A 27,086-nucleotide genomic window follows, 5' to 3' on the forward strand; every position below is an offset into this window, starting at 1 on the left:
TTCTTCTAGAGGTTAATAAATCTGGTTCCCAGATTCGTAGGAAATGGAAATTTAAGGCTTTATTTCCTAAGTTACTCCATCATGGATGTTTTGGGAAGGAATGAAATGAGCATTATGATGTGATTTGGAGACTGTCATTACTGTGTGAATGTAGACCTCAGCCAGGGTCTTACACTGATGTGCTGATGACACAAAATGTTTAATGACATCTCTCATGACATCCTGTCACCCTTCTGACAGTGTGAGACAGAAATGTGGCTGCTGCAGAAGGTGCTGAGCTACCTGGTCCTGCCAGCCACTGGCAGAGCAGTGTCATGATCCACTGTTGTGGGTGAGACTTCAAACCTCCTCCTAGAAAGTGACTGATACCTCCTCCTGCACCTTTTCATGGAGGCTCTGATTTCTGGACAGGTGTAAAATGGGTGTGCTGAAGTTTTCATCTTACACTCCTCCCCACTTTGCAATGTTTTGGATTCTCTGTTTGCATATCTAAGGCACCAGAATCCCAGAATGGTTTGGGTTGGAAGGGACACTAAAGCTCATCCTATTCTACCCCTGCCATGTGCAGAACACCTTCCACTATGCCAAGCTGCTCCAAGCCCCATTTAACCTGGCCTTGGACAATTCCAGGGATCAGGGGCAGCCACAGCTTCTCTGGGCACCCTGTGCCAGGGCCTCACCACCCTGCCAGGGAAGAATTCCATGCCAATATCCCAAATAAACCCTCAGATACACAGCAGTGGTTTCACTCCACTACTCAGACACCCACAAGGTGCATCCACATAACCATAAATAAGCATTTGTGAAAGGCATAAAGCCTGCCAGAGCTTTGTCTGTCAGACCAGGCTGTACCTTTCCTTTCAGGCAGAGCTGTGTGCTATCACCTGAGTAATTCACAATTATTTACCTTGGAACCAGCACTGTGGCCTTTTAAACCCAGGATAGTGTCCAGCCCTCCTGCTCACTCAGGAAGTAGTGGTGAAGTCATTTGAGCTCTAACAAGCCATCATGTCTATTTTAACACAACCACCAAATGCCAGCTTGGATTCATCCAGAGAGCTGTCAAGGGTTTTGCATGTCAGTGTGTTCTCTTCTAGTTTAATTTAAAATTTTAGGGAAAGTTCCAGTATTTGACATGCTCTGTTCTTTCCCAGTTATGGCTAGGATCATTAACTCTTAAAAAAATCCCAAAGGCAAGCAATCTAATAAAGCATTCTTTTGTTCTGAGGCTGGCAGGATAATTCAAACAGGAGGACAGTCAAAAAATCACATTTTTCTGAGTGCCCTGGGGAGATGAGTAGATGAGTGTCCTGCCTCTTTCTAACCCCCAAGCCATGGCAAGAAGTGAATTTGCATTTAATACAGCCTAAAAACCCATTCAGTGAAATAACTGCAAGGTATTTTCACAGCAAGGCCCTGCTCAGGATGGCTGGCATTTCCCCAGCTCCCTGAGGATTTAGGGAATGCCTGAGTTTGTGTGACCCCCCTTGTCTAGGCTGCCTGACCCTGCATGTGCCATTTCTAAAGTGTGCTGACCCCACTCCACAGCCTCCTGAGGAAGGAAACCTTTAAAAATATATTCCTATTTTATATACATAAACCATGCTGCCATTTCAGAATGTGCTCTGGGTTTGGTTGTTTTGTGTTTTTTTTGTTTGTTTGTTTGTAGTGTTTAACACAGATTCTCCCAATACTCCAGTATTCAGTGGTGCAGCTTTATTTTTATGCCTTTTGCCCCAAATACTCAGTCCATGCTTTTCTCTACAGTTTTTTTCTTTGACATAAGGATTTTCTGCTTCAAAATGGAAGCAAAGATTGGCTTCAAATTCCCTGGCAAAGCTTCTCATATGGGATACAGATTGTGTCAGCTTATCTGGCTCAAGCCTGTCTGCATGTAAACTTGTTTTCTTTGGAACTTCAGTGGTGCTCTGTGCCTCATTGTTCACATTCTTACAGCTGGGGTTGTGGCAAGGGAAAAATCAGCTTTTTGTTTCTCTCCTGTGCCACTGGGTAGATCATTGCTGATGTGTAGATGGAAATTTTTTTTTTTTCATTATGAATATTTGGACTCAGCAATCAAACTGGAAGTGTTCAAAGCCAGGTTGGACAGAGCTTGGAGCAACCTGGGCTTGTGGAATGTGTTCACAGCAGGGATGGTCAGACTGTGAAGCAAGGCAGGCCTGCAGCAGTGGGATGTGCTCGTGGGGAGTGGAAGCTGTCAGAGGAACAGCAGAACACCAGGGGTTATTCACTGCTCGTGGTGCTGAGCAGGGCTGCTATTGCTTAGAGACAGCAACAACTCAGATAACAGCTCCACATCATGGCTTTTGAGTTCAGAGCTCCCTTGTTCAGCAATGATTTATTGTTTACTCTTTTTATTCTGCTGGTTTTTCAGATGAATGTCCTGTGAGAGCACTTTGTGCTGTGGTACTGCTGCAACACCTGCAATGCGAAACACAGAATGATGTCAGAGGATGGTTTGGGTTTGGGAAGATTATTGAAGATATCCAGTCTCATCCCTGTTGGAACCCTGGTTACTGAGAATTTTCAACTTTCTGTGCTGACAGGCACTGACCCCCAAGAGAACACTGCATTTGACCTAAAGCTGTAAAGAAGATTTCCAAAATGGAATGATAAAACTGAGATTATAAGTGTATAGTTTGAAATGTGTAATATCACATAGTAGAAAACTTAAGGTTTAAGGTTTTAGAATATAGTAATATATATAAAGCAAGATGAAAGTTTTAGGACCGAGACTAATCCTTCTTCTCCACCTGCTTCTTCATAGGTTTAGGTGGTATTGTGTAATTAGATAAAATTCCACATTAAAAGCCACAGGTAGTTAGTTGTTAGGTTAAAAGTAAAAGTAATCTAAATGTCATTTCTTAATTAGACAGTTTATCCTTAAAAAACCTTGTGGAGAAAGAGATAAGACTCCATTTTTAGTTAGAGTGCAGTGCTGTAGAACTCACAGTCTGTGAGACTGTGATATAGATAAAAACGAATAAACATCTAAATCCAAACAAAAAATACCATCTCAGGTATTTAATCCCAACCCTGTGCACATCCCTATTCCCACACCACATCCACATCTCTATCCCCGTCTCTAACCTCAACCCCATCCCTACACCCTGTCCCCATTCCCACTCTCATCCCTAACCCCATCCTCATTCCTGACAGGGAAGGTGTGAGCTGATGTCTTTACAAACAATTCCAGGGGGAGGGGATGGCTGTTAATGCCTTTGAGAAGGGGTTTAATGTCTCTACCAACTTCAGCCGAAGGTTTGTTACAGAGCCCGGGCAGTTTGAAACAGCCAAATGGGGCCGCACAACCCTGAATTTCTAAACTTTGGGGTAAATAACCTGTTCCAGGGGGGATGTGTTCGGGAGGGCAGCACCTTCCTGGTACCTCGGCCAGAGGGGGAAGGCAGAGGGCACCGAGCGGCAGAGTTTGGGATAAAGGAGCCTGCGCCCTCCGGAACCGAGAGAGAGAGAAAACCCCGCGGGGATGTGCCCCTGGGGCCTCTCTCCCTTTTCTGAATGAAGCTACAGTATCCTCTGTCTCCTGTATGGACACTGCCTTTTCCCAGCGGGGTTTCCATACAGGCCATCGCCATCTCGAGCCACCCCCAGCCCCGTTCTCAGCTCGGTCCCCAGTCCCGTTCCCAGCCCAGTTCCTATCCCCGGTCCCAGCCCGCTCCCCACGTTCCCAGCCCGCTCTTCAGCCCCGTTCCCCAGTCCCGTTCCCAGCCCGCTCTCCCGGTCCCAGCCGGCTCTCCCGGTCCCAGTCCCGTTTCCAGCCCGCTCTCCCGGTCCCAGCCCGCTTCTCAATCCCGGTTCCCATCCAGCTCTCGCGGTTCCCATCCCGCTCTCCCGGTCCCAGCCCGCTTCCCAATCCCGGTTTCCATCCCGCTCTCCCGTTCCCAATGCCGGTTCCCATCCCGCTCTCCTGTTCCCAGCCCGGTTCCCATCCCGCTCTCCCGTTCCCAGCCCGGTTCCCAATGCCGGTTCCCATCCCGCTCTCCTGTTCCCAGCCCGGTTCCCATCCCGCTCTCCCGTTCCCAGCCCGGTTCCCAATGCCGGTTCCCATCCCGCTCTCCTGTTCCCAGCCCGGTTCCCATCCCGCTCTCCCGGTCCTCCCGGCGCTGTCCCGGCGCTCCCCGCGCGGCCGCTCCCGCCGCTCCTCGCTGGTGAGGCGGGCGGGGCCGGCGCCGGGCGGAGCGGGGGCCGAGGCCGCGGGGCCGCCGGGGGACGGGAGGTGAGCGGCGGTGGAGGGTCCCGGCTGGGCAGGGGGACACCCACCCTGCTCCGAAGGATCCCGGCTGGACACGGGGACACCGAGCCTGCTCCTCATCCTCTTCCTGTGTCCCTGTCCCCGGGGCGGGGCCGTCCGGGATGTGTGGGGGGAGCGAACTGGGAGGGACCGGGGTGAAACCGGGGTGTGGGGCTGTCTGGGGGGGATTGGGGTGCTTGGGAAGGCGATGAGGGGAGTTTGGGGATGTGGTGGGGGGCGAGGGGATGTGTGTGTTGGGATATAGGATATAGGATTTGGGGGTTCCTTGGGGTGCCTGAGGGGTAGAGGAGGAGGAGGAGGAGCCGTGGGTTGGGTTGGGGATGGTTTGGGATGAGCGGGGATAACGTGAGCGTTTGGGGATGGGGTAAGGTTTTGGGGTGTCTGCGCGCTCGGGGGATGTGTGGAAGGCCTTGTCAGCACAAGGCAGAGCCCCGGGTGGGGGCATGCGTGTGTTTGCTTCTGAGGTGCCCGGGTTTATTGAAGAGTGTGGGAAGGGGGTTCCTCTGGGGATTTTAGGATGCTTAATGCGGGGGAGGAGAGGTGTGAGTGGGGAGTAGTTCTGTATAATGTGAGTGGAACAGGATGGAGGTGGGATGGGTCCTTAGGTGGGCTCCTGAAGGGACAGGGATGAGCTGCTGGGCTTGGGGAAGCATCAGGATTGAGGAGGATGGGGTGGGTGGATATTTGGGAACAGGTGAATTTGGTGTTTCTGAGAGATGAAGGTGGAGCAGAGCCTCAGAGCATCACAGAGTTGTTGCAGTGTGGTTTGGAGAATTGTCTGTTGGAATAGTGGGAGTGATGTGGGAGCTGGATGCTGGGGTTTGTGTGTGCTTCATTTCTGGTAATCCACAGGAGTGTGTGCAGACAGATTTGTGATGGTAAGGGCTTTTTCCACATGCTTCCCCTTGGGGATAAGAGTAAGCCTGTAGGATTTATAGGAGCCTAAAAGCTCTGGATATGCACAAATCCTGTGTTACATTTTGAGATAGCAGTGTGTTTTCAAATTGCTTTTATTCACTGCTCAGTCTGGAAGGTGGGTCTGGGGTGTCTGTAGCTGCTCAGCACTGCTGGGGGCTTGGAGGCAGCTCAGCTGGGAAGGATCAGGTGGATACTGGTGCAGTCTTAGAAAATGGGAAATTTTACACTGGTCTGGATTTGGTTTTTTACATATCTGAGAAAAAGATAAACTCCACTTTGTGATCCCTCAGGGAGGTGATAAATCTCCCTCATGAACCACATCCTTGTTGGGTGAGACCCAAAGCAGCACTGGAGCTGCAGCTCAGGTTTTGTGTTTGATGAGTCAACCTGAATCTCTTTCATGTTCATCCCACCTGCAGCTGTCCAGGATTCCCTCTGGAGATTACCTGCCTGAGGAAGGATGCTTTAGGGCAGTAGTTGTGGTCATAGATCAAGTTGTCAAGTGTCCAAAAAATTTCACATTCTGCATCAGGGCCATGGGAACATCCACTAAAGCTTTTGGCTCTTCCTTCAGCAGGAAGGTCAGAGCTGGACAAAGCAGATAGGGTTGAAGCTGGACACCTCCAGAGAGCAGGGAAATGTGTCTGAACAGGGAAAGAATACTTGAGAGAAATCCTGGTCACATATTTTGGGAGCAGTGTGCCACTCTTGGAATGAAACCTGCTGTTGCTGGTGAGATAATTTCTGAAAGAACCAGGTTTTTGATACAATCTCCTTTATGAACTCTGCACTACTTTGCATTTGCTCTCACAGCCTTTTGAGCAGATTGTTTTCTAAGTCCAGGCAATCAGGCAGGAGTTTGTTGAGCATTTGGGGAAGTGTGGCCTGGTGAGTTGGGTGTAATCTTCTTACCCAGAGGAGCTTGTGTAACACACAGTTAAGTGCAGGAGGTCTGATTGAGGCTGCCCAATAATCCCTGCTCAGCCAGGGGAGAGTTGGCTGCTCCTTGGGAAGTGAGGGAAGGGGGAATTGTGCTCCAGGTCACTTAGATACACTCAGGAATGGTTTATTCTAAGATTGGGGGTGTTAATGTGAGTCTTGCACTAGGCAGTTTTACTCTGAAGCATTGTTGGATGTACAGGTGCTTCAAGAAATGAAAAAAAAAACAACTTTGTTTCCTTCAGTCCTAAAGTATAACCTGTTCTTCTGAAATAATTGCTTGAAATACTTCCCAAGGTTCTGCTTTGTGCCAGATGCTGCCATGATGTTATCACTTGTGAACTCTGCAAGATTGGAAAGCAGAGCCTTGAGTTCATTGTCCAAGTTCAGAGCCAAGGTCAAAGAGCTGCCACGTCCTGGCAGTGGCAGATCTTTGGGCTGCTGATGGTGAGCAAACAGAGGGACTGCAGGAGGAAAGGGCAGCCAGGATGACACAGTGACAGCACTGAGCCACCTGCCTGCAGGCACACCTTGATCAGCTGTGACACTTTGTGCTTGGGCACAGGTGACGTGGCAGAACTGGCTTGCAAGTAGTTAAAATTCCAAGGGCAGTGCCATTGGTGGCTGTCACTTGCCAAAACCACACAGCTCTGAACATCTTCTGCTGGGAGAGCAGCAAGGGCTGTGCCAAAGGAAAACCCAAGACCTCTTTTTCTGAGGAAGGAGAGTGGATTCCTTTCTCCAGTGAAGCCTGGCATTTAATTTGGAAGTTTTCCTGGATCTTTCTTTCCCAGACCAAAGGATCCCTCTGATGGGCAGCTGGCAGCATTAGGCACTGCAGCAGGAAGGTTTGTACATCTTGGAAAGTTGGAAAATTCTCTGTGTGCAGTTGGTTAACTGTAGGTGATGTTATCCTTGGTGGTTAATAAAAAATCTGGATATTTAAATTTAAACTCTTGCTGTTCTGAGCATAGGGAGCTGAATAATTTCATGGGCTGGGTAGGTTTTAGAAAATGTCTTTGATTTCTCAGTTTGGTGCTTTTTCATTGTCCTGATCATCTTGTGGTTGTTTTGGAGTTATTTTGGAGCTCAATTTCATCATCATTACCAACCCTTCACTCTAAAACTGCAATTCTGAGGAACAAGTTGGCTGTGTTAAAGTTAATATTTCTGTTAAAGTTCATATTTTTTGGGTGTGTTTCACTTTCACGTGAAAATTCTCTACACTGTTTTATCCATGCTTATGGGCACACTGAAGATTGATGGGATGTTTCAAACTGATTTATAACAATCATGATTATTGTTGAAATTCTTTTTGATGTGTGTTGGAGTTGGTGAGCTTAGTTTGCTTTCACAACTTAAATGACAGCTGGAAGAGAACTGTCAGAGGGATTGTGGGAAAAAAATCACATCTAATTCTTTAATCTCTGTTTAAAAAGTTCAAGATAACACTTCTCAAGAGATGTCTGATCTTCTGTAGTTTTTATCTGCTTTTCTAAGGAAACAAGTTTTGAGCCATTGTGCTTTCTGCTAATTCCTCTGATAATTGTCCTCTGATAATTGCAGTTGCTTTAACGTGCTGGCACCTTGGACAGAGGGATGGTTCCCACAATTTCTGTGGGAATGGTTCCTGTGGGGTAGAAATGAGACCCTCTTAGTGTTGCCTGTGGCAAGAACTCAGCCCTTATCAGACATCAGGAGAGTTTGTGGTGCTGAATTAGAGATGGTTTTGCTCTCTGGACTTCTCAGACAAGAAAAGCTCGTCCTGAAGAGCCACATTTCAAAGACACTTTGAGCATCCTAATGAATTTTGTGATACAGGGCTGGTCAAAGCAGTTGTTTTCTCTGTCAAAAGTTTGAGTTCACAAAGTGTTTTTTCCCTTCTTTTTATTTCCCCAATGCTTTATTTATGTAGTTTGCCTGAAGCCAAGTAAATGCCTTTGGTTTTCCTTTTTTCCCTTTTTTTAATTCCTTGAGTTGTTTGTGATAATCCCTTAAAATCTGCTGATTTAGAGCTGCTCTTTTACTGATATAATTGTAAAAAATTATGATTGGGGCATCATAAATATTTAGCATGTCATTCCACAGCATCTTTGAATGAGTCTAGAAATGAATATGTTGGATAAGAAAATGAGTTGTTTGTTTTCCTTCAGGCAGATCACTTCCTAGGATTTGTTTTCCCCCTGCACAGGAGATGTGATGGTAAATACAGGTAATTAATGAAGTTTTTAAGCTAATTTTTAATCAGTTCATTCTGATTCTCTTTCAGAGATGATATGAAGTGCTGTTAATCCTCTGACACCGTGCCCTGGATCCTCATGGTATGTCTGAAGGACACATCTCTGCATGTTCTGAATATGCCAGGTGAAGCCCAAGAATAACTTTCCACGGGAGTTTGTGACCTCTTAAAGAGGAAGAAGTCAAGAGAGGGCAACTTTTATTCTATATTTAGCCCTAGGTGAGTCTGCAAAAAGAACCTGATGGGCTCTAGCCTAAAATTTATTTTTGGATTTGTGTGTTACACTAGAAAATAGAGAAGTGCCATGCTCAGGCAGCTTTTTGGAGCTCCAGTGGAGATGCAGCACATCAGTGGGATGTGGGATCAGCACAGCAGCTTCCACAAACACCTGGGAGAGCTTTACTCAGCCTCTCTGAGGCTTTGGGCAAAGCAGGAGGGGAAACAGGAATTCCTATTTTTCAGGTTGATAATTGTCCTATCAAACCCCCTGCCTCATCTTTTAATCTGAGAGGCAAGAATTGGGCAGAGCCATGAGTTTTGAGAGCAGTTTGGTTGCCTTGCAGGGGCAGAGGTGTCACCAGAGGTGCTGTTCAGTTCCAGTGGTGAATTCACCCTCATCCTGCCTGGCATTTCAGAATGAACTGACTCAAACCTTTCATTTCCAGGTTGTCCTCATGAATACTCCCGTGGAGAATGTCCATGATCTTCTTTGCCTGTGTGGTGAGGGTGAGGGATGGGCTTCCCCTCTCAGCCTCCACAGATTTCCATCTCAACCAGGACTTTCTGGAGTGCAGGAAGAGGCTGAAGGCTCTGTCCTCCATCCTGGCGCGGTATCCCAGTCGGGGCACGGCCAAAGGACGTAACCTCAGCATCCAGTGAGTCCCTGAATGCTCTGCTGGGCCTTTTTGGCTTTAATATTTGAAATATTGCTCTTGGGGGTTAGAATTGTATTGAAATAATGCTGTGGCTGTGTCTGCAGTGCCTGATTCCAGCCAGAAATCCCACACTGTTTGTGTAGGGTGTGAACTCCAATGATTTTGAAGCTTATTCCTCAGTTCCTGCTCCATGTAGTGAGCATGTGCTTAGTTATATATTTATATATGTATTTATATGTTCATATGTTGTATTTTGTATTTTAATTTATATAAATACACTTACATAACTGTTATTTGTTTTATACTGTATTATGTTTAGACAGATTTCATTTTACACTTACATTTATACATATAAATACACATATATTAATACATATTTACATATACATACACAAACAATATTTATTCATATTTAGTTATATATTGTAAATACATACACAATATTTATGCATTTAGTTATATAGTTTATATACATACACAATATATATACATATGTATTTTATGTAGATACACAGTACTTATGCACTTTTAGGTTTATATTTCATATACATACACAATATTTATACACATTTAGTTATACATTTATATACATACAAAATATTTATATGTATTTAGTGATATAGTTTATATACATACACAATATTTATACATATTTAGTTACGTATTTTATATACATACACAGTAAATATATATCTATTTAGTTATGTATTTTATATATATACAAAATACTTATGCACAGTTATATATTTCATATGCATACACAATATTTATACACATTTAGTTACATATTTTATACACATACACAGTATGTATATATTTAGTTATATAATTTATATATATACACAATACTTATGCACATTTAGTTTTATATTTTATATACATACACAATATTTATTCATATTTAGTTATATATTTTATGTATATATACAGAATACTTATGCACATTTAATTATATATTTTATATACATACACAATTATTATATGTATTTAGTGATATAGTTTATATAGATACACAATATTTATGCATATTTAGTTACATATTTTATATACATACACAGTATATAGATATTTAGTTATATATTTTATATATATATACACAGTACTTATGCACATTTAGTTATATATTAATCAACACCTACACAATATTTATATACATTTAGTTATATATTTATGTTTCTTATTTATATATATTTTGCTCATGTTAATTTTAATTTTGTGTAACAAAAATGGGCAGTGCTTGTTACTCTTAGTAGCTGGAGAATCATGGCTTTCTACAAATCCCTTTTATAAGGCATCCAAGTACCTTGGAATGATTTAGTTTAGGAGAAGAAATTTATTAAAGAAATTACAGAGAAAGAAATGAAGAAATTTGTTTAAAGAATTTTAGCTTGTGGTTGCATTTCTGGTGAGCAAATGGAAGAGAACTTTAAGTGACCCTAAACTAAAACTAAGCATCCCTGTTTGTGGGGAGTAAAAATACAGGAATTTCCAGCAGAGATTTTAATCTCAATTCCTTTTCTCTCAAAGCCAACTTGTGCCCTTTGATGCCAGCAAGTGCTGCAGTTTTTAATCTGCTGTGGTGTGTGCAGCAGCTCAGCCTGGCTCTGGAATGAGAGCAGTGCAATTGGATCCGTGGCAAAAAGGCCATAAATTATGGGCAACTTGGAAAAGGTGCTTTTAGGCAGGCATGGTGTTGATCCCAGCTGGGAACTGGGAGCAGCTGGAATTTGGGGAAGTCCCCCCAGTGGAACTGGGCTGGCAGAGCCAAGCAAAACTGTAAATCCCAAGTCCACAGTACAGGAAATAAATAAAAATGAGGTGAAATAGAAGCCGTGAGTGGGAATTGAAGTTGGGGTAAAATATAGGAACAGGAGGAAGGAGACAAATTGTTCAGTTTCAAAACTTGGGTGTTAAACTGATTTCCTGCTGACAAATGGCTGGGCTGCAAGGGAAGATGTCCCTGAGAAACCTCCTGGAAGGACTGGACCATCTGCAGGTGGAAACTTTTACATAAATACAGATTCAGAGTTAGAGGAGCCCCTCTTAGAGTAGAATTTTCATTGTGATGTAGCAGGAATTGTTTGAAAATCTTGGGTTGTGCAAATTAGCAAGTATTTCTTGCTGTTAATATGATGTTACCATCAAGGGAAGGAAGGAATCCATCTGCTTCCTGGGAACAAAATTCCTTGCTTTTATTTTTTTTCTGCATTTTCTTTCAAAATTGGTTTTCTGACCACCTTGGTTTTTATTCAGGCGATTTAAAGCCAGCCTGGGAAAAGAATGTCCTCGATTTGTACTGATGTACCAATTTAATGCAGTCTGGGTTGTGCTCTTCACTGTGCTCAGCCATCCTGGATGAGTTAAGAATAAATAATTGTGTAAGAAAAAATAGATCTACAGGAATTGCAGGACTTTGACAACAACAAAAATCCCTTTTTTTTTTTTTTTCAGTCTGCTCTCTCAGCTCAGTCTGTACATTTTGTTCTGACAGAAAGCACAGCTTCATCCTCACGTTCAGCAGGATTTTCACCTTTTTCTGTTGATGTAATTTTTTTTTTTTTAATTTTCTATTTCAGTTTCCTTTCTTCTGGGGATATTGCCTGCATGGCAATCTGTTCCAGCAGCTACTCAACCATCATGGCCTTCTGTTTCCTGGAAGAGCTTCGCTGGGAATTTGCTGCTTCCTACAACACAAGGAGCATCAATTCAGCTTCCAGACCATATGCTTTTATTGAATTTGGTTGGTAACTTTGTTCTCTAATAGTAAAAATCCTCTCTCTGCCAAATTGATGGTGTTAAACAACATCTCCTGGCTAAAGGCTGATGATGAAAGTGACTCTGGGTGTGCCTTTGCCTGCATGTGGAGGAGGAGGGGGAGATCTTAATGCCCTAAACTACTGAAATGTTTGGTTTCGAGTTCCTGAGAGTGCATCTATTATGAACAAAATGCTGTGGTGATTGATGAACAAGCAGAGAAGAAAAAAGAAATTGATATCTCAGACACTTTTGAACTTAATTAAAAAAATCTGGCATGTGGGGACAGATGAGTACAGGAAAAAAGGGAGACAGAATAGATTATTATGGGCAGCTTTATTTCTGGCATGACTTGGAGTCACAATACTTCAGAACCATGCCCAGAGGTTCTTTTTTAGCCTGAAATAATTGGTTTTCCTGCCAAGTAGCAGCTGCTCTAGTGAACCTCACACCTTTGAAAGACACAATTTCCTTGCAGTGAGAAGCTTTCTGGGAAAGGATAATATCCTGCAGTGAGTTTGCACACTTCAGTCCAGATTTCAGTAACAGTGTTAAACTCAGGCTTAAAATCTTAAAAAATCCATTAGGAAAGCTTCTTTTAGAGCCATCTTGGATTTTGGGTGGATTCCCTCCAGGGCACATTACAGTCCGGATGTAATTTTATATTGAGATCCACATTACTTTTTTTTTTTTTTTTTTTTTTTTAAACTTGAGTAGGAGTTGGGGAATTTCTAGCCTCTTTTAATTGCATAAAGGTTTTTTTTTTAAAGAAAAAATACATTTCTAAAATATTTTTTACTATTTATGAAGTTGCTGAGTGCCTCATATTGCTGTGTGGTTATTTATTTATTTATTTATTTAATCATCTCCATTCCTGTGCTTGGATCTAAGATGGGCTTGAGGCTCAAGATTTTAATATTTTGTTAAGCAGTTACAGATAGTTTTTATCATTTTTTTAGAGTAGGTATTATAAGAAATTCTTTCCTATGAGGGTGGGGAGGGTTCTCAGAGAAGCTGTGGCTGTTCCTGGATCGCTGGAAGTGTCCAAGGCCAGGTGTGATGGGGCTTGGAGCAAGCTGGGATAGTGGGAGGTGTCCCTGCCCATAGCAGGGGGTGGCACTGGATGATCTGAAGGTCCCCTCCATCCCAAACCTTTCTGTGCTATAAAATACCTAAAAGAAGTATTTTTGCTCCCTAAGCAGCACTGGAATTTTTTGAACTGAAATGAAGAAACTAAAACAATCAAATCGCCATGATACAATAAAATATCACCACAATTAAGGTTTTAACAACACTAAGGATTAATTAAGCAGCCTTTCAGAGGTGACTTGAGCAGCTTTTCCTGCTGTTTCAGATAACACCATTCAGAAGGTGAAACACCATTTCAACAGCAGCCGTGGCTCCAGGGCCAAGGGCAGCTGGGAGAGGGTGGAGGAGGAGCTGAAGCTGCAGCCCCCAGTGCAGCTGCAGCTGGAGGCCACGGAGCTGCTGAACGGGCTGAGCAACGGAGGGCACGCAGGAGGCCATGTGGAGGTTGGTAAGTTACTTCTCCACCAGGTGACAGGAGAGTTCCTCACCCTCACCCTGCTCTTTGTTGCCAGGTGGCACGCTGGTAGATGTGAAAAACACGTTCACTCTTTGTTCTGGTTTGAAAGCAAAAGAGTGAGAGACTTCAAGTCAGAAGTACAATTTATTAGGAAAAGGAAAAAAAAAAACAACCAACCAAAATACAAAAGAAAAACCACTGACAGATTGAGAACACAGCCCTGTGGGTCAGGGTGTTGGGAGCAGTGCAGTTGGAATGGTGGCTGCAGCCCTCCTGCAGTGTCAGGGGTGGTTCTGCTGGAGCAGGGATCCTGTAGAAGGGTGGAGTCTTCCTCTGAAGATCCAGTGGAAAAGGCAGCTGTTCCTCTGGGAATGCAGTGGAAAGGCTGCTCTGGTGTCCCAAAAACTGAGATTATATCCAGGTAGGAATGCTTGGCTCCTCCCTCTGGGTGGAGCATCCCACAATGGGATGCTGGAATTTTTGTCAGCCATGCAGGGACATTCAATGGCCCATTAACAGCAGATGTCTCCCCAGAGGGAGGAGTGGTTTGTGGAAGAAATAAAGAAAACTGCCCAATGAACAGAAGGTAACTGCCCCACCTCTGACAGATGGCAAATAGAACACAGTCTGCCTTGCAATCTAGGACACTCTCCTGTGAAAATGTAGAAAGTTTAATAAAGGACAGTAGGAGACAAGGACAATAGTGCAAGGGTTATTATGGCTGGGTGCATCTTGGCACTGAGCCAAGAGCACCCTGTTATCTTCAGGGCTGCCCCTTAAATACCTTTTAATTACATCAATCCTTTGCATATTCATAGATCCTTATGCATAGTAATCCTTTCCCCAAACTAGTTTACATGTTCCAAAAATTGTTCAGCCTGGCTCCTCCTTGGTTCCACCTTTTTAAAGGATGCACATTCCTTGGTTGTGGTTTTAGTCCTTTTTTATCACCTTCAGTTTTTGGGGTTTGGCCCACTCTGCCTTCAGAGGGTGAGTGCTGATGGTTGGCAGATGTGTCCAGGTGTGCTCATCCTGTGTGCACTGGGTGTTATCCCATCCCAGCAGGCATTTTAACACAAGCACACTTACATCAGCTATTTCACTGAGCTTAATTAGCAGCAGAAATAAAAACTATATAACAAAGTTACTTTAACATGACACATATAAAATCTGTTTTAATATTTGCAAAAAGCCAATATTATGATATTTATCTATAACACATATCAGCTGTTTCACTACTATGTCTAAGCTTAATTAACAACAGAAATAAAAACTATATAACAAGGTTACTTTAACATTACACATATAAAATCTAGTTTAATATTTGCAAAAGCCAATATTGTGATATTTTTCTATAACACAATCAGCTATTTCACTAGTCTCTCTAAGCTTAATTAACAACAGAAATAAAAACTATATCTTTATAACAAAGTTGCTTTAGCATGTCACATATAAAATCTATTTTAATATTTGCAAAAAGCCAATATTACAATAATATGTATCTATAGCACATACTTATATCAGCTATTTCACTGCTGTGTCTAAGCTTAATTAACAACAGAAATAAAAACTATATAACAAGGTTACTTTAACATTACACATATAAAATCTAGTTTAATCTTTGCAGAAAGCCAATATTGTGATATTTATCTATAACACATATCAGCTATTTCACTAGTCTCTCTAAGCTTAATTAACAACAGAAATAAAGACTGTATCTTTTTTACAAAGTTGCTTTAGCATGTCACATATAAAATCTATTTTGATATTTTCAAAAAGCCAATATTACAATATGTATCTGTAACAATAGCAATGCTGCAACCTCCCTCAAAGCATCTCCTTCAGCAGCTGCTCTGAGTGAGGCCACAAGAGCCATTTCAAGTGCATGGACACACACACACCACACATAGCTCAGGGGAAGAAGGACAGGAAGGGTCTTTGTGTGATGTATTCCAGGAAAGGTTTATGGCACCCACCATGCCAAAGGAATCAGGGACAGAGGCAAAACCATGTGGTCTGCACAGGCTTAAGTATGGGGTCAGTGACTTGAGGGTACAGGGATGGTGCCAAGGGCAGCAAGCTGCAGGGGGCATGAGGATGAACAGTTGGGATGGGCAGGGTCAACTGGCCAATAGGGGAATTTAAATAAAATTATAATAATTCAGAGGGAGGGGGTTTACATTTCCCATTTCAGGGGAGGCTCCTGCCTTCTTTAGCAGACACCTGTCTGTTCAAACTGAGAGATTTCTAATGTAGCTTGGCAGCAGTGCTGCAGAGCACCATGGGGGAAGTCCTCTCTTTCAGCCTAGGTGGGGAAAACTCCATGGTAGATCTTTCCAGGGCAAAGCTTGGATTATTTCATTCCCTCAACTCCACTGTTTTTTCCTACTGTGAAGTCTTTCCCAGTGGATTTTTGTAGATACTTGAATAAACAGGGAAACATGAGTAAAATGATAAAAACAATGATTACAACCCACAAAATCTGTTTGGCAGAAGATGAAACCCATCTTGTCAACCCCATTGTCTGAAAAGTTCATTGTAGTAATAATTTGAGTTCTTCTCAGCTTTTAAGTCCTTTACTTGCTCCTTCAGCTTCTGGATGTGGATAGATGTTGAGTGTGAAGAAAGGTTGAAGCAGCACATCTTTTCCAAGTCCTGGCAGTTATGTCCATGGGCAAGCAGTGGAAAAGTCTTTTGCTGCTTGGTTTTATAGTGTTACATGCTTGGTGTTACTGGCATTTGTTAGCAGCTCACTCAGTGCCTGGAACATGGCAGTGGTTTGCTTACTTAGTGAGCACTTTTAATTCTCTTAGCATTTTTAAAGTTTTTGCAGCAGCACCCTCAGGGGCCAATACTGAGGCTGCTATTTTCTTTTTTCTACCTCAAGAGTCACTTTTGTTTTGGCAGTTAGATTTAAATCGATGGGCAAATTTACTGTGCTTAATTTTTTGGTCACGAATTATGGCCCACAGCACATGGCAGAAAAACACATGGGGGTTCCTTGTGTACCAAGAAATGTTTATTTACACTGTGTGTGTGAAACCAAAAAAAGGCTTTTTTCATCATAGTAAACAACATATGGGCTTTACATTGCAGCAGGTATGCAGCAGAGCTTTGGAGACTGCTGTGGAGTCTTTTTCCAGCCTCACAGCTTCCTCTCTGTATGGAAAATATAGGCTGGGCTTGGTATTTTCCATGTGGAATTCTCTTCAAATCCTTGTTTGTTCAGATTTCTAAAGAATCTCCACTGATTCATTCATTGCTGGTTGCAAACTCATAATGAAAGATCTGTAATTACAGTCTGAATGAGTTTCTTCAGCCTTGAGGGAAAAGAAGATGAGAAAAATATGAGCTGAGGGTAACCTCTTGTTCCCACATTGTCTGGCTTGAGGTGTTCTCCCCTCTTTGCTTTTTCCTTTTACCTTAGTTTTTTTAAAATTTAATCCATTTGACTAAAATTCTGAAAGAGGCTTTGTGTATCTGTATAAATAACCCAGAGGCTTGACAGGGGCCTTTTTAATACCAAAACCTGATGTTTTATCTGCTTTTGAAGCACCAACCTCTAATTCTTTATTATAACAATGGTACCTCTTAGTTGTGTTTCAGTTGCACAGTCAAGGTCCTGCCTACCTCCTCCACAAATGAAATCAGAGAATTATTTAGGTTGGAGAAAACCTTGCAGATCATTGAGTCCTACCAGAAACCAAACCCTACCAAGTGCACCACTAAACCATTCTCTGTTTTAATCCTGTTAGCACGGTGGTTTAGATGCAGCTGGAGTGCCAGGAGCTTATATTTCCTTTTCTTTGTTGCTGTTCTTGGCTTATGAAACACTAATAAAATTAAGTTCCAGTGGCTCAATCTTATTGTTTCTGATAGATGAGCTAGAATCTAATTTAACATAGGTATTTTAAATTAGAGTATGGAAGGGCACTGGCCAGGAGGAATTAAAAATAGAATGGAAAGCACTTTATTTGCCAGTCAGATTTGTGAGTGCTCCTCAGAGCTGTGCTTGAAGGTTAAATCTTTTCATGTTATGACAGGGCTTAGAAATTCTTTGCACTTTTTCTTTAAATTTTGAACAGCTTCAGTGCCAGTAAATATTTGTGATCTAGTCTGTGTCCACAGATCAGAAATATATTTTCACTTCCCTCTTATTCCTAATTGCTTTCCTTTACTTTCCATCTGGCTTTTTATTTCTGGCTGTTCTCTCTGGTCTAACCCAAATACTCTCACAGATTGTTCTGCCTTTATTTTAAGGCTCATGTTTATGATCATCTGTTTGCCTCCACTGGAGTCAGCTTTCCTGGCTTGTGTCTCTCTCCTCTCATCATCCCCTCCCAGCTGAATCCCACTTTGCTGCTCTAAGTTTAGCTGTGTGCACAGTGTTTGTTCCATATTAATGTTATTTATACCGTGGCTCTGCTCTACAAGAGGCTGTTTGAAATGCTGTGGCTGCAGGAGAGCAGGATTGAATTGTGCCTGCACTCCCTGGTGCAGATTGATTGATCCAGGGATGATCCAAACATCCCTTCCTCACATGGCTGGAGCTGCTGCTGGCCTCGTTGGGGGTGGCTGAGCTCATCCTCTGGCTCTTCAGTCTGCTGAGAAAAGGGCCAGAGAAGTCAGGGCAGCTTTGTCCTGGTTAGTATTCTTGAGAACAAGAGGGGTTTTTTCCCCCTTCTTACTTCCATTCTTTCTGCTGTTTGTTCTTTCCTTTTGTGAACTAAACCCAGCCTAACAACCCTTCCCTTGCACCCTTGATCAGCACCCCCACAGCCCTGGCTGCTGCTCAGAGCCTCCCTGGTGTCAGTGAGGGCACAGGGGGGATCTCTGTGGCCAGGGAGGGTTTGCACATCACAGCTGCCTCTGGGAAGCATCAGAACAACTTGTGCCACTGCTCTTGTGAGCCAGCTGGTGAATCCTGCAGCTCCCCTTGGGGAGTGTTCTTCATCTCCCACTGGCACACAGGGAGTCCTTCAGAGGCCTTTTCAGGGGCTGCCTTTGAAGCTGTCTCACTCTCTGCCTTTTGTGTGCTTGTGTTTCAGTGGAGGCTGTTGGAGTGATTTCATTTCTCACTCCTGGTGCTCTTTCTGAGTGAGTGACTCAGTGTCCAGCCTTGTGCTGTGCCTGCAGGCAGATCCAAGCTGCTGCACACTCTGGTGTCTCCCTCCAGTGAAATGGCCACAGGCTTCTGCCAGAAAATCTTTCATGGGCAGAGGTTTCAATTTCTTCACTGTGTGGGGTTATTCTGCACATGTTCAAACCTGCTGGTGCATCACCCACAGCTCCCAGAATGTTTCTGTGTGGATCTTGTGCTCTGAAGTGCACAAGTGCTTGAGGAGGCAGATCAGTGTGGAGCCTAATTAGTGTTTATTTGTGCTTGTGCAGAGTGGTGCTGTCTTGGACTGAGTGTTTGTACTCTTATTTAATGTAATAGACCATTCCAGTTTGAAATTCTCCTTATAAAAATATGACTGACTTCACCCAAGGAAGTGAAATAATTTTCCCTTAGCAGGACCCATCTCACTTCTCTGTGCAATTTCAGTTTGTGAGTTAAACCTCAGAATTTAACAGCACAAATAAATCTGCAGCAAACCATTTCAAGCCCAGTTTTCACAGATTCTGAACCCTGAGCAACTGGATGTTTTAATCTCCCCTGCATCTGTGACAGCAATTCTTTTTATTCTCCTGGACTAAAAAAAAAAAGTAACTTTTACATAATATTTCATGCTGCAGAAGCAATATCTTGAGACCTACATTGTTCTTCCCTAGGGACTGAGACCTCTTGGCACGTGTGGCTTGCTTATTCTGCTCAATGAATGATATTTGTATTTGATAATTATAATTTGTTTGAGAGACATTTATGCCTCTGAAGTAAACCTTAAAATTTGAGGAACAGTCTTTATTAAGAAATATCTGTGGGGGAGTTACACATATATATAGCTGCAACATTTTTTAATTAAAACAAAGTAGGAAGTAGGAATAGCAGGAAAAAATAGAAGGAAACCGAATTCTGGGGTCAGGGAATGAATAAAGATGCTGCTACAAATGCTTTGGAAATGTCACTGTGTAGCAAAAGAAAAGCCAAATTTGAGTGACAGAGTTACACCATTCTGTCTGTAACACCCAATAATGCTCCCTGAAGTGTCACACGTCAAATTGAGCTGATCCAGTTCCTTTGGAGCTGAAATTATGGGTGTGTGAGTGCATGCCAGACAAATTAATTACAGAGACACAGATGAAAGGTGCTTTACATCCCTGTATTAATTTGGCACCAGAGTCTTTTACATCCATCTATAAAAATCTGGCTTGAAGGAGTAGGCAGGAGTGTTTTCCTCTCTGGAATCATGTGGTGGCTGTTGTGGGGATTCATCTGTCACTCAGAGGGAGCCAGAGGTGCAGTTGATCTGTAATGGTCAGATAAACAGATAAATAGAGCAGTAGGATCTGGGGACACCTGGGCACAGGGAGGAGATGGTTTCCTTGAGGGCTCATTCATTCTCTCCTGTGTCTTGGGTGCAGGAGAACATCTGCATTTGATCTCTGAACTGCAAATTATCATTTTTGATGAAACTGACAGTGTCCTTGTGGTGGTGATCCAAGGGCAGGGATGAAATGTAGGTGAGGATCAAGGTGTGGAATTGTTGTTGAACAAGTGCAGGAAAACTGGAGGTGTGCTCTTGGCCAAGCCTGAATTAAAGGCAGCAGATTCCAAAGCTAAACACACATTTATGATAATTACTTTGACCTTAATTAGGGATGTATCAATGAGATTATCATGCAGAAGTGCTGTTCCGCAGTGTGGGTGTTAAGTAGTAGCAGAGAAGGTGAGAAAGGAAGGAGGCAGATAATTCACTACCTGGGAAATGGGGGCAGCCTGAGCCCTCAAGGGGGATAAAATATTTAATTACTGGTTAAGGAGGAGATGAATTGCTGCCTTGCTGTGGTGGGTGGCTGAAATCTAAGCCCTTCCCCAGACCTTTGGGTGGTGAAGGCCTCTGGCTTTTCTGCTGACCTGAGGAGTGCTGAGCATCCTCATCTGCTGGAATAAACAAAGAATTATCTATTTGCACCATAGTAGAAGACATTGATGCCAAATAGGTCAAGAAAAATCTGTTGCTGACCTGTTTAAAAATACTCCAGAGCTCTTGATGATTTCTGGATGTTTGAAGAACTGAATAGTGCAATTCAACCAAAAAAAAAAAAAATAAGGAGGAGGGGGTTTCTGTTCATAATCAATCTTCCCTGGAGCAAGCATGGAAGGTTTTGAAAGTGTTTCAAACCACACAAGGTAATTGTGAGGTTTTCTATTAAAAGATTGAAAGTAATAGTGCAAACTTTCACTAATGTCTGGTTTTCATTTCAAGTCCCTACTTACAGAATGCAGCCTGTGACCCCCCTGGGGATTCTGTCACTCGTTCTGAACATCATGTGTGGAGCTCTGAACCTCATCCGAGGAGTTCACCTGGCAGAATATTCCTTTCAGGTAAGCCTGAGTGCTCCCAGACCTGAGAATGAGTGAAGGGCAGAGAGTTTTTGGGTACCAGGTGCAAGGGTGCCTGTTCTGCCCCTCAGCTGAGCACACATCTCTGCACAAGAAGTGTTTTGTTTCTCCAGGGAATGTACAGTTGGTTACTCACCTGCTGTACCTTGTGTATTTTGCTGTACATCACAATATTCTGCATTTTATTCTGTTCTATACAAGTTTAAATTTTGAGAAATATTTGATTCTTACCAGGCTGCCTGGATTTTTTTTTCTCCATTCTTGCATTTTATTTTAGATCCTTTTCTGTATTTTTCTTTAAATAAACATGAGTCTGTAAACAACTTTAAAAAAGGGGGGGAAAAAGTGTCCTGGTTGTATCCTGACACAGTTTTATTTAGCAGGAACTGTCACATAAGCCTCAGTTCTTGGTGTCTTATCCAATGATATTGATCTTGCTGTTTGACACTGTTACAGTCAATCACCATAAACTGGGATGAGAGGTTCTTGACTATATTTAAAATGTTCTCAGATATCAAGCAGCACTTGCTAAAAGCTGTGCCTGACGTAGTTGTCACTTCTTTTAATCCCAACAGGAGGACCATGAAGGAATTGGAAATGTGATAGCTTTTTTTCTACCTTTTCTAGCCTGTATTTTTCAGGTATGTTAACTGCAAATAAAAATTTTTGCTGATTATTTTGCTGTTGCAATTCACAAGACAGAGCCATTTGCAGCTAAGCAGAAGTTTTTAATATCCTACCCAGGTGATTCCACTGAGCTATTCCAGTGAAGTGGCACAAAAGCAGTTCAAGGCACATTTTGACCCTTAGAAAATTGCATTTGCAGGCTTTTTCAGTGCTACCAGGTTCTGACAAGTCAGAGGGGGGGCTGGGTGTGATGGATAAATGCCATCCTAAAGATGGTTTGTTCCCAAAGGCATGGACACATCTTCCTGCCAGTGTCAGACTTAGTGATGGGCTTTTGCAGCACAACCACCTTGAGGACTGAGCAAATATTGGACAGCAGCATTATTGAAAATGCTGTAATTTACATGAAAAATCCTGAATGGATTTTACACATTGAATCCTAGTGGGTCCTTAATGGGATTTTTCCATATTTTCCATATTTTCCACATTTTCAGTTTTTTCCATAATGGGGTTATTTCCTCTGATCTTACACAGAAGAGTTTGAGTGAGGAAAATACAACATGTTCCAAATTGGTTTTCCTTGAAAGGCTCCTTGAATTCCTAAAAAATCCCACAACCTTTAACTTGAGAGCAATATATGCTGGAAAATCTTCAACTTCCAGCCTGGCATTGCAGAAAGGTGCTGCAGTTTTGTTTCTAGGAATAACTGATGCCTACAGTGTATTCATTGCTCTTGTTGCTTTTGGATCATGGCTTGGGGACCACTATCTGCAGTCTTTGATGCATTTATGGCATTATTTGTTGTTTTATGATACAATTTAGTGTCTTTCAGCTTTCTTACACCTTTGCTCATGGCATAGCTTTGCGGCGAATAGATGAATTTAGATCCAATAGATTTATTTTGATCTAATAGATATATCTTGATCTAATAGTTATATCTTGATCTAATAGATGAATTTAGATCTAATAGATGAATTTAGATCTAATAAATTAATTTAGATTTAAGTACTTGATGCAAGTTGTTTTTCACAAAGGAAGGCTCTGTGCTGCCTCTTTCCCTGTGAATACCTGAAGCCAGGAAGTTGAATAAAGGAGAATTCTCTCTTCTCCTTTTGATTTATAGCAGCTGCTCCCCAAAAGCTGTGCACAACCTGCAGTGCTTTCCACCTGCTGACCTCTGCCTATGGCATCAGCTGAAATTGTGACCTGAGCTGACAAAGGCTGATCTGCCACTGCCTGAGGGGAAGAAGTGACTCCTCTGTCAGCACTGGGAGCTTTTCATGTTCTCCTGTGAGGGTTTAGCCCTTCACATGCTCAGTGGGTGGGTCCCAGGCAGCAATTGCCAGCTGGATCCCTGGTTTTGTGCAGAGTTCAGTGCTAACTCTCCCTCTCTGCTCCTTTTGCAGTGTTACCTGTACCTCTTCTACAGCTCAGCCAGGAAGGTGAAGACATTTGTGCTCCTTTTCTGTGTCTGTTCATGCAACATCTACTTGTATGGATTGAGGAACCTCTGGCAAATCTCCTTCCACATAGGAGTGGCTTCTCTTTCCTCTTACCAGATCCTGACAAGGCAGCTCCTGGAGAAGCAGCCTGACTGTGGTGTATGAAAAAAACTAAAAACAAACTTGGGGTTTGCTACTCTGTTTTTATAACTCCTTTTTTTTGTATTCACCTGGCCAGAAATAGCTCAGAGTGTTTTTTAACCATCCATGGCAATGGTTATTGCAAGGAGAACAGCTCCAAGCAACCTGGGATAAGCAGGATCCTGTAACTATGTCCTGCACAGGGCAAGGGGTGCAGCTGTGTTTGACATGGTGCATGGTGGAGCTTGTCAGGTGTCACCACAGATGGAAGTTCTTACCATCAGCAGGCTTCTCCTCCTTGGCTGCCACCATCCAGACAGCATTTTGCCATTTGTCCCCCTGGCTCTGTGACAGCTTGGCAGGTCAGTCTTGCCCTGCTGCTGCAAATTTGTGTAGTAAAACAAGGGTAAAGAGATGGGTAACATTTCTGTTTCTAGATTCTCTTGGTAAATGTGAGTAAAGGAGTTGTTTGCTATAATTAGGTGAGTGCAGAATCAGTGGGAAAAATGCTGAGGGTGAGCTTCAGGGTCATTCTAGATTTGGAAGGACAGGGAAAGGCTGGGGCTCTTTTATAAACCATAAAGTCTATAAATATCTCCTTGGCTGAACAGCACATTGCAGTTTGGTGTGTGCTCATGGGTTAATGGCAAATATGCTTGGGGCAGCAGAAAATAATCCCAGTGGGTGTAAGTGATCTGTCAGCTCTTGTGGCCTTTGTTTCCTTGGCTAAGGTCACTTTTAGGATAAGGGCAATTCCATGTTTGCTTGGCCTGCTTGGGTAATAAATCTTCCAAACCTATTTATGACAGGCCACTGTCTCCTTCACCTTTTTGTAATAAAATGAGGAGCTGGTGGCTAGAAAGCCATTTCCAGGAATGGAAAGCAAGAGCAGGTTCTCTTTGTTCTGTAAAACACCTGTGGTTAATGGTGGTGAATTCTTACACTCAGATTGAGTTTCTGGGCGTGCACTTTGGAACTGGGGACTGGAATTCCCAACCTCTGCTGCACTGGCTCTTCTGCTCTCTCATGGATCCAGGTGCACAGGGGCATTTTAGGGCATAGATGAATAATTTAGGCTGGCTGTTAAAAAAAATGCATAGCAGTTTGATGCAGCTGTCCTTGAGGGCTTGTAGAGATTCAGACTGTAAGTATGTTATTGTGGAATTATGGTCCTAAAATTTCCTTTTTTCTTTTTTTCTGGTCATCCCCATTTCTTTCACCAAAGATTTCTTTTTCCTCTCACAGAGTCTCTACCTCTGGTTGCAAAGAGATTAACATGCAGCAGAGTTGTCTTTTTTTGCAAGAACACTTGACAAAATTACTTGCTTTTGTCTCAGTGAGTTTTCCTGGAATCTCAGGATGCAAACATGAAGATCAGACCACAAATTTGTAGTTGCTGAACTTTGGAAGCACTTCTGGATGCAGCAGACTGCAGCAGCAGCATCCATAGGCAGCTCATTCCAACCTGGACACTTTCTAGGACATCAGGAGACTTAGTGCCAGAGCTTTTCCCAGGAGGAAAATGTAGGAATTTCTTTTTCACTGGAAAAGCAAGTGGAACAGCAACGTGATAAAAACCTCCAAAGTGTGAGGAATAGTCTGGTAGGAATGATGGAGGAATATTTCAGCCAGGCATTTAAGGACACAGCTGGAGCTGTGTGCCATGAGGGAAAGGTTTTCTGTTCTAAGGGAGGGGATTAAATTGGTTTGTCTGTCATTGTCCCAGTTTTCTGTCAGGCTGCAAGTGGAGAAATGAAGTCACAATTCAAGCACTGTCCCTGAGACACCAAGATGACCCCACAGATGTGAGGGGTGTTGTGCTGCTCTTAATTTTCATACTGCTCATTCCCAGTTTTCCCTGGTAAATCACTTCTGGAGACTGAAGGGAACTCAGCCACTCAGAGTTTGGATTACAAGTTACAAAAAAAAAAAAAGTTACAGGTTTGGATTACAAGTTTAAAAAAAAATCTGCAAAAAGAGCACCCCAAACATCTGACACTAGAAATTTAACAGTTTAAGGATCATGGATCTGGTGACTGGTGGTGTTTTCCAGGAGCATCAATTGATATCAACCCCCTGGATTCCTGTGGGGAAAGGATGAAGCATTTTATACAGACAGACAAATCTTCATGAAAAGGACTTCAGGACAGGAGCCAGCTCCCTGCTCCTGCCTTTTTATCCTCACTCTGGCTAAAGGTCCAGAAGAGCTTTTCCTGTTTCTCCTGGGCTTGGCTGAAGCCAGCCCTCACAGAGCATTTCCAGAGGGCATTCCTCAGAGCTGACTGGAAAAGTTGAGACATTCCTGCTGCTTCCCCAGCATCCAACTGCTCTGTTCTGGAACAGATCCATCCCTGAGCCAGGGGATGGCAGCCACAGCTCTGCAGAGGAGGGCTAGAACAGGGGGGTCTGGATAATTGTGCAGTTAGCAGAGTGGAGAAAGGTTCATTTCAGCTTTTTTTTGAATTGGTTCTCCTAAAAACATTTCAGTAAAATCAAACCAAATCAGTTGCTCAGTTCTGCTTTTGCCTAAACTTGGATTTTTTTTGCTTTGTGGATTTTTGGGGAATGTGGCTGAATCTTCAGGTGTTTTCTACCCAATGACAAAGCTCTGTTTTGGTGTTGGTCTTAATCCCTTTGCAACCTTTTATTTTCCTGTAATAGGTGTAAACCACATAAAGGAATCTTCATGGTTTGTCTGTGTGCACTTCATAGGTTTGGTTGTGGTTCCAGGATGAGGCAGAGCACCCAAAATTTGATCTATTTTTATTTTTAATTTGGTATTTATCCCATGTCCACACAGTGTTTATACAGTTAAACATTTTCTCTTTGCAAAACACCACAAGGAACAGAATAGTTTACATTGATCTCTGTGCTTTAAGATTTGATAAAAAAGAATGACTTGCAGTTTGAGAACACAAAATCTGACTCATGATGTGGCATTTCTCCTGTATTGAATCAAATCCCCAAAGAGAAATCCATCCCTTTTTTCAGCTTTAAACTGGTTAATGTGGTTTGAATTGCATCTTCTTCATTCTGTCACTTTGCAAGGGAAGTCTTTTGGAAACTCTTCTCCTCCCCCAGCAGCTCAGCACAAGCAAATTGGCAAAGAATAAACTTCAATAATTTCCAGGTTTGCTTAGTCAGTGCTTAGTCACTTTATGAAGCTGGTAATTCTCTGGGTTTTTGGTTTTTTTCCCTTTTTCCCAAAGATCTGTTGAGTTTGTAGAAGGTGGGCTGGTACCTTTTTAGACATTTTTTGCACTGTATTAATAATTGAACCTGTGTAAATGTGTATAAAATCATTTTGCATGTATGTGTATATATGTACATATATCTAATAAATGGCTTTTTTTGTAATGCTTGTCTTCATGGAGTGTTTGGAATTTATTACATGAGGAACAAGGTTAATCAATCATTTCATTTTTGCAGGCACCTTCAGTGATCCCTGTGGCCAATTCATCAGCTGAACTGTATAAACTTATTTATGAACACATTTATAGAAATGGAGTTATCCAGGGAGGGGATTGCAGGAAGCTGGGGTGGAATCCCTTTGTGGCTTTAACAAGCCTGCTCTTTATTTTCAGAGACTCTCAGGGGCTTTGCCTGCAAAATTTGTGTGTTGAAGTGGTGAAATGAGATGTGACACATCCCAAAGGTGCCTTTCCAGCTGCCTGGCAGGGACAGGGGGGATGTGGCAGTTTGCAGGTGCATTTTTAGCCTTAATGAAAACAGGATTGTTAATTAAGCTGTCCCTACTGAGAGCTTGTGGATTATTTTGGGCAATTTCAGCCACCTTTGCTAATG

The 27,086-nt window shown here is 42.7% G+C and overlaps 1 protein-coding gene and 1 long non-coding RNA gene across 5 annotated transcripts; one reads left to right on the forward strand and one right to left on the reverse strand.

The window, feature by feature from the left end:
* Positions 1-1,701: 1,701 nt before the first annotated feature.
* On the reverse strand, positions 1,702-4,541 carry LOC108961510 (uncharacterized). The gene is made up of 2 exons (XR_003945160.2): positions 4,303-4,541; positions 1,702-2,442 (listed from the first exon to the last, which is right to left on the reverse strand). It is a non-coding gene; the product is annotated as an uncharacterized LOC108961510 (long non-coding RNA).
* On the forward strand, positions 4,197-26,633 carry SEC22C (SEC22 homolog C, vesicle trafficking protein). Of its 4 annotated transcripts, none has more exons than XM_009085765.4 (8): positions 4,197-4,258; positions 8,421-8,609; positions 9,056-9,265; positions 11,842-12,005; positions 13,374-13,556; positions 20,936-21,054; positions 21,648-21,713; positions 23,106-26,633. In XM_009085765.4, the coding sequence occupies exons 3-8, from the start codon at positions 9,084-9,086 to the stop codon at positions 23,304-23,306; spliced, it is 915 nt and encodes a 304-aa protein (XP_009084013.1). In that variant the 5' UTR covers positions 4,197-4,258; positions 8,421-8,609; positions 9,056-9,083; the 3' UTR covers positions 23,307-26,633. The 4 variants fall into 4 exon arrangements, with proteins under 4 accessions (XP_009084013.1, XP_018764683.1, XP_050827767.1 ...); XM_018909138.3 differs by having other exon boundaries at positions 8,421-8,472; XM_050971810.1 differs by lacking the exon at positions 4,197-4,258 and adding an exon at positions 4,632-6,999.
* The last annotated feature ends 453 nt before the right edge of the window (positions 26,634-27,086 follow it).

The sequence above is a fragment of the Serinus canaria genome, chromosome 2 (genome assembly GCF_022539315.1).
Source record: "Serinus canaria isolate serCan28SL12 chromosome 2, serCan2020, whole genome shotgun sequence".
Taxonomy (NCBI): domain Eukaryota; kingdom Metazoa; phylum Chordata; class Aves; order Passeriformes; family Fringillidae; genus Serinus; species Serinus canaria.

Excerpts from the sequence above, each read along its gene's own strand:
- SEC22C (XM_009085765.4), top strand. The coding sequence starts at position 9,084 with ATGTCCATGATCTTCTTTGCCTGTGTGGTGAGGGTGAGGGATGGGCTT. Across the intron at positions 13,557-20,935 it reads AGGAGGCCATGTGGAGGTTG|TCCCTACTTACAGAATGCAG; the intron begins GTAAGTTACTTC and ends TTTCATTTCAAG. Across the intron at positions 21,055-21,647 it reads TGGCAGAATATTCCTTTCAG|GAGGACCATGAAGGAATTGG; the intron begins GTAAGCCTGAGT and ends TAATCCCAACAG.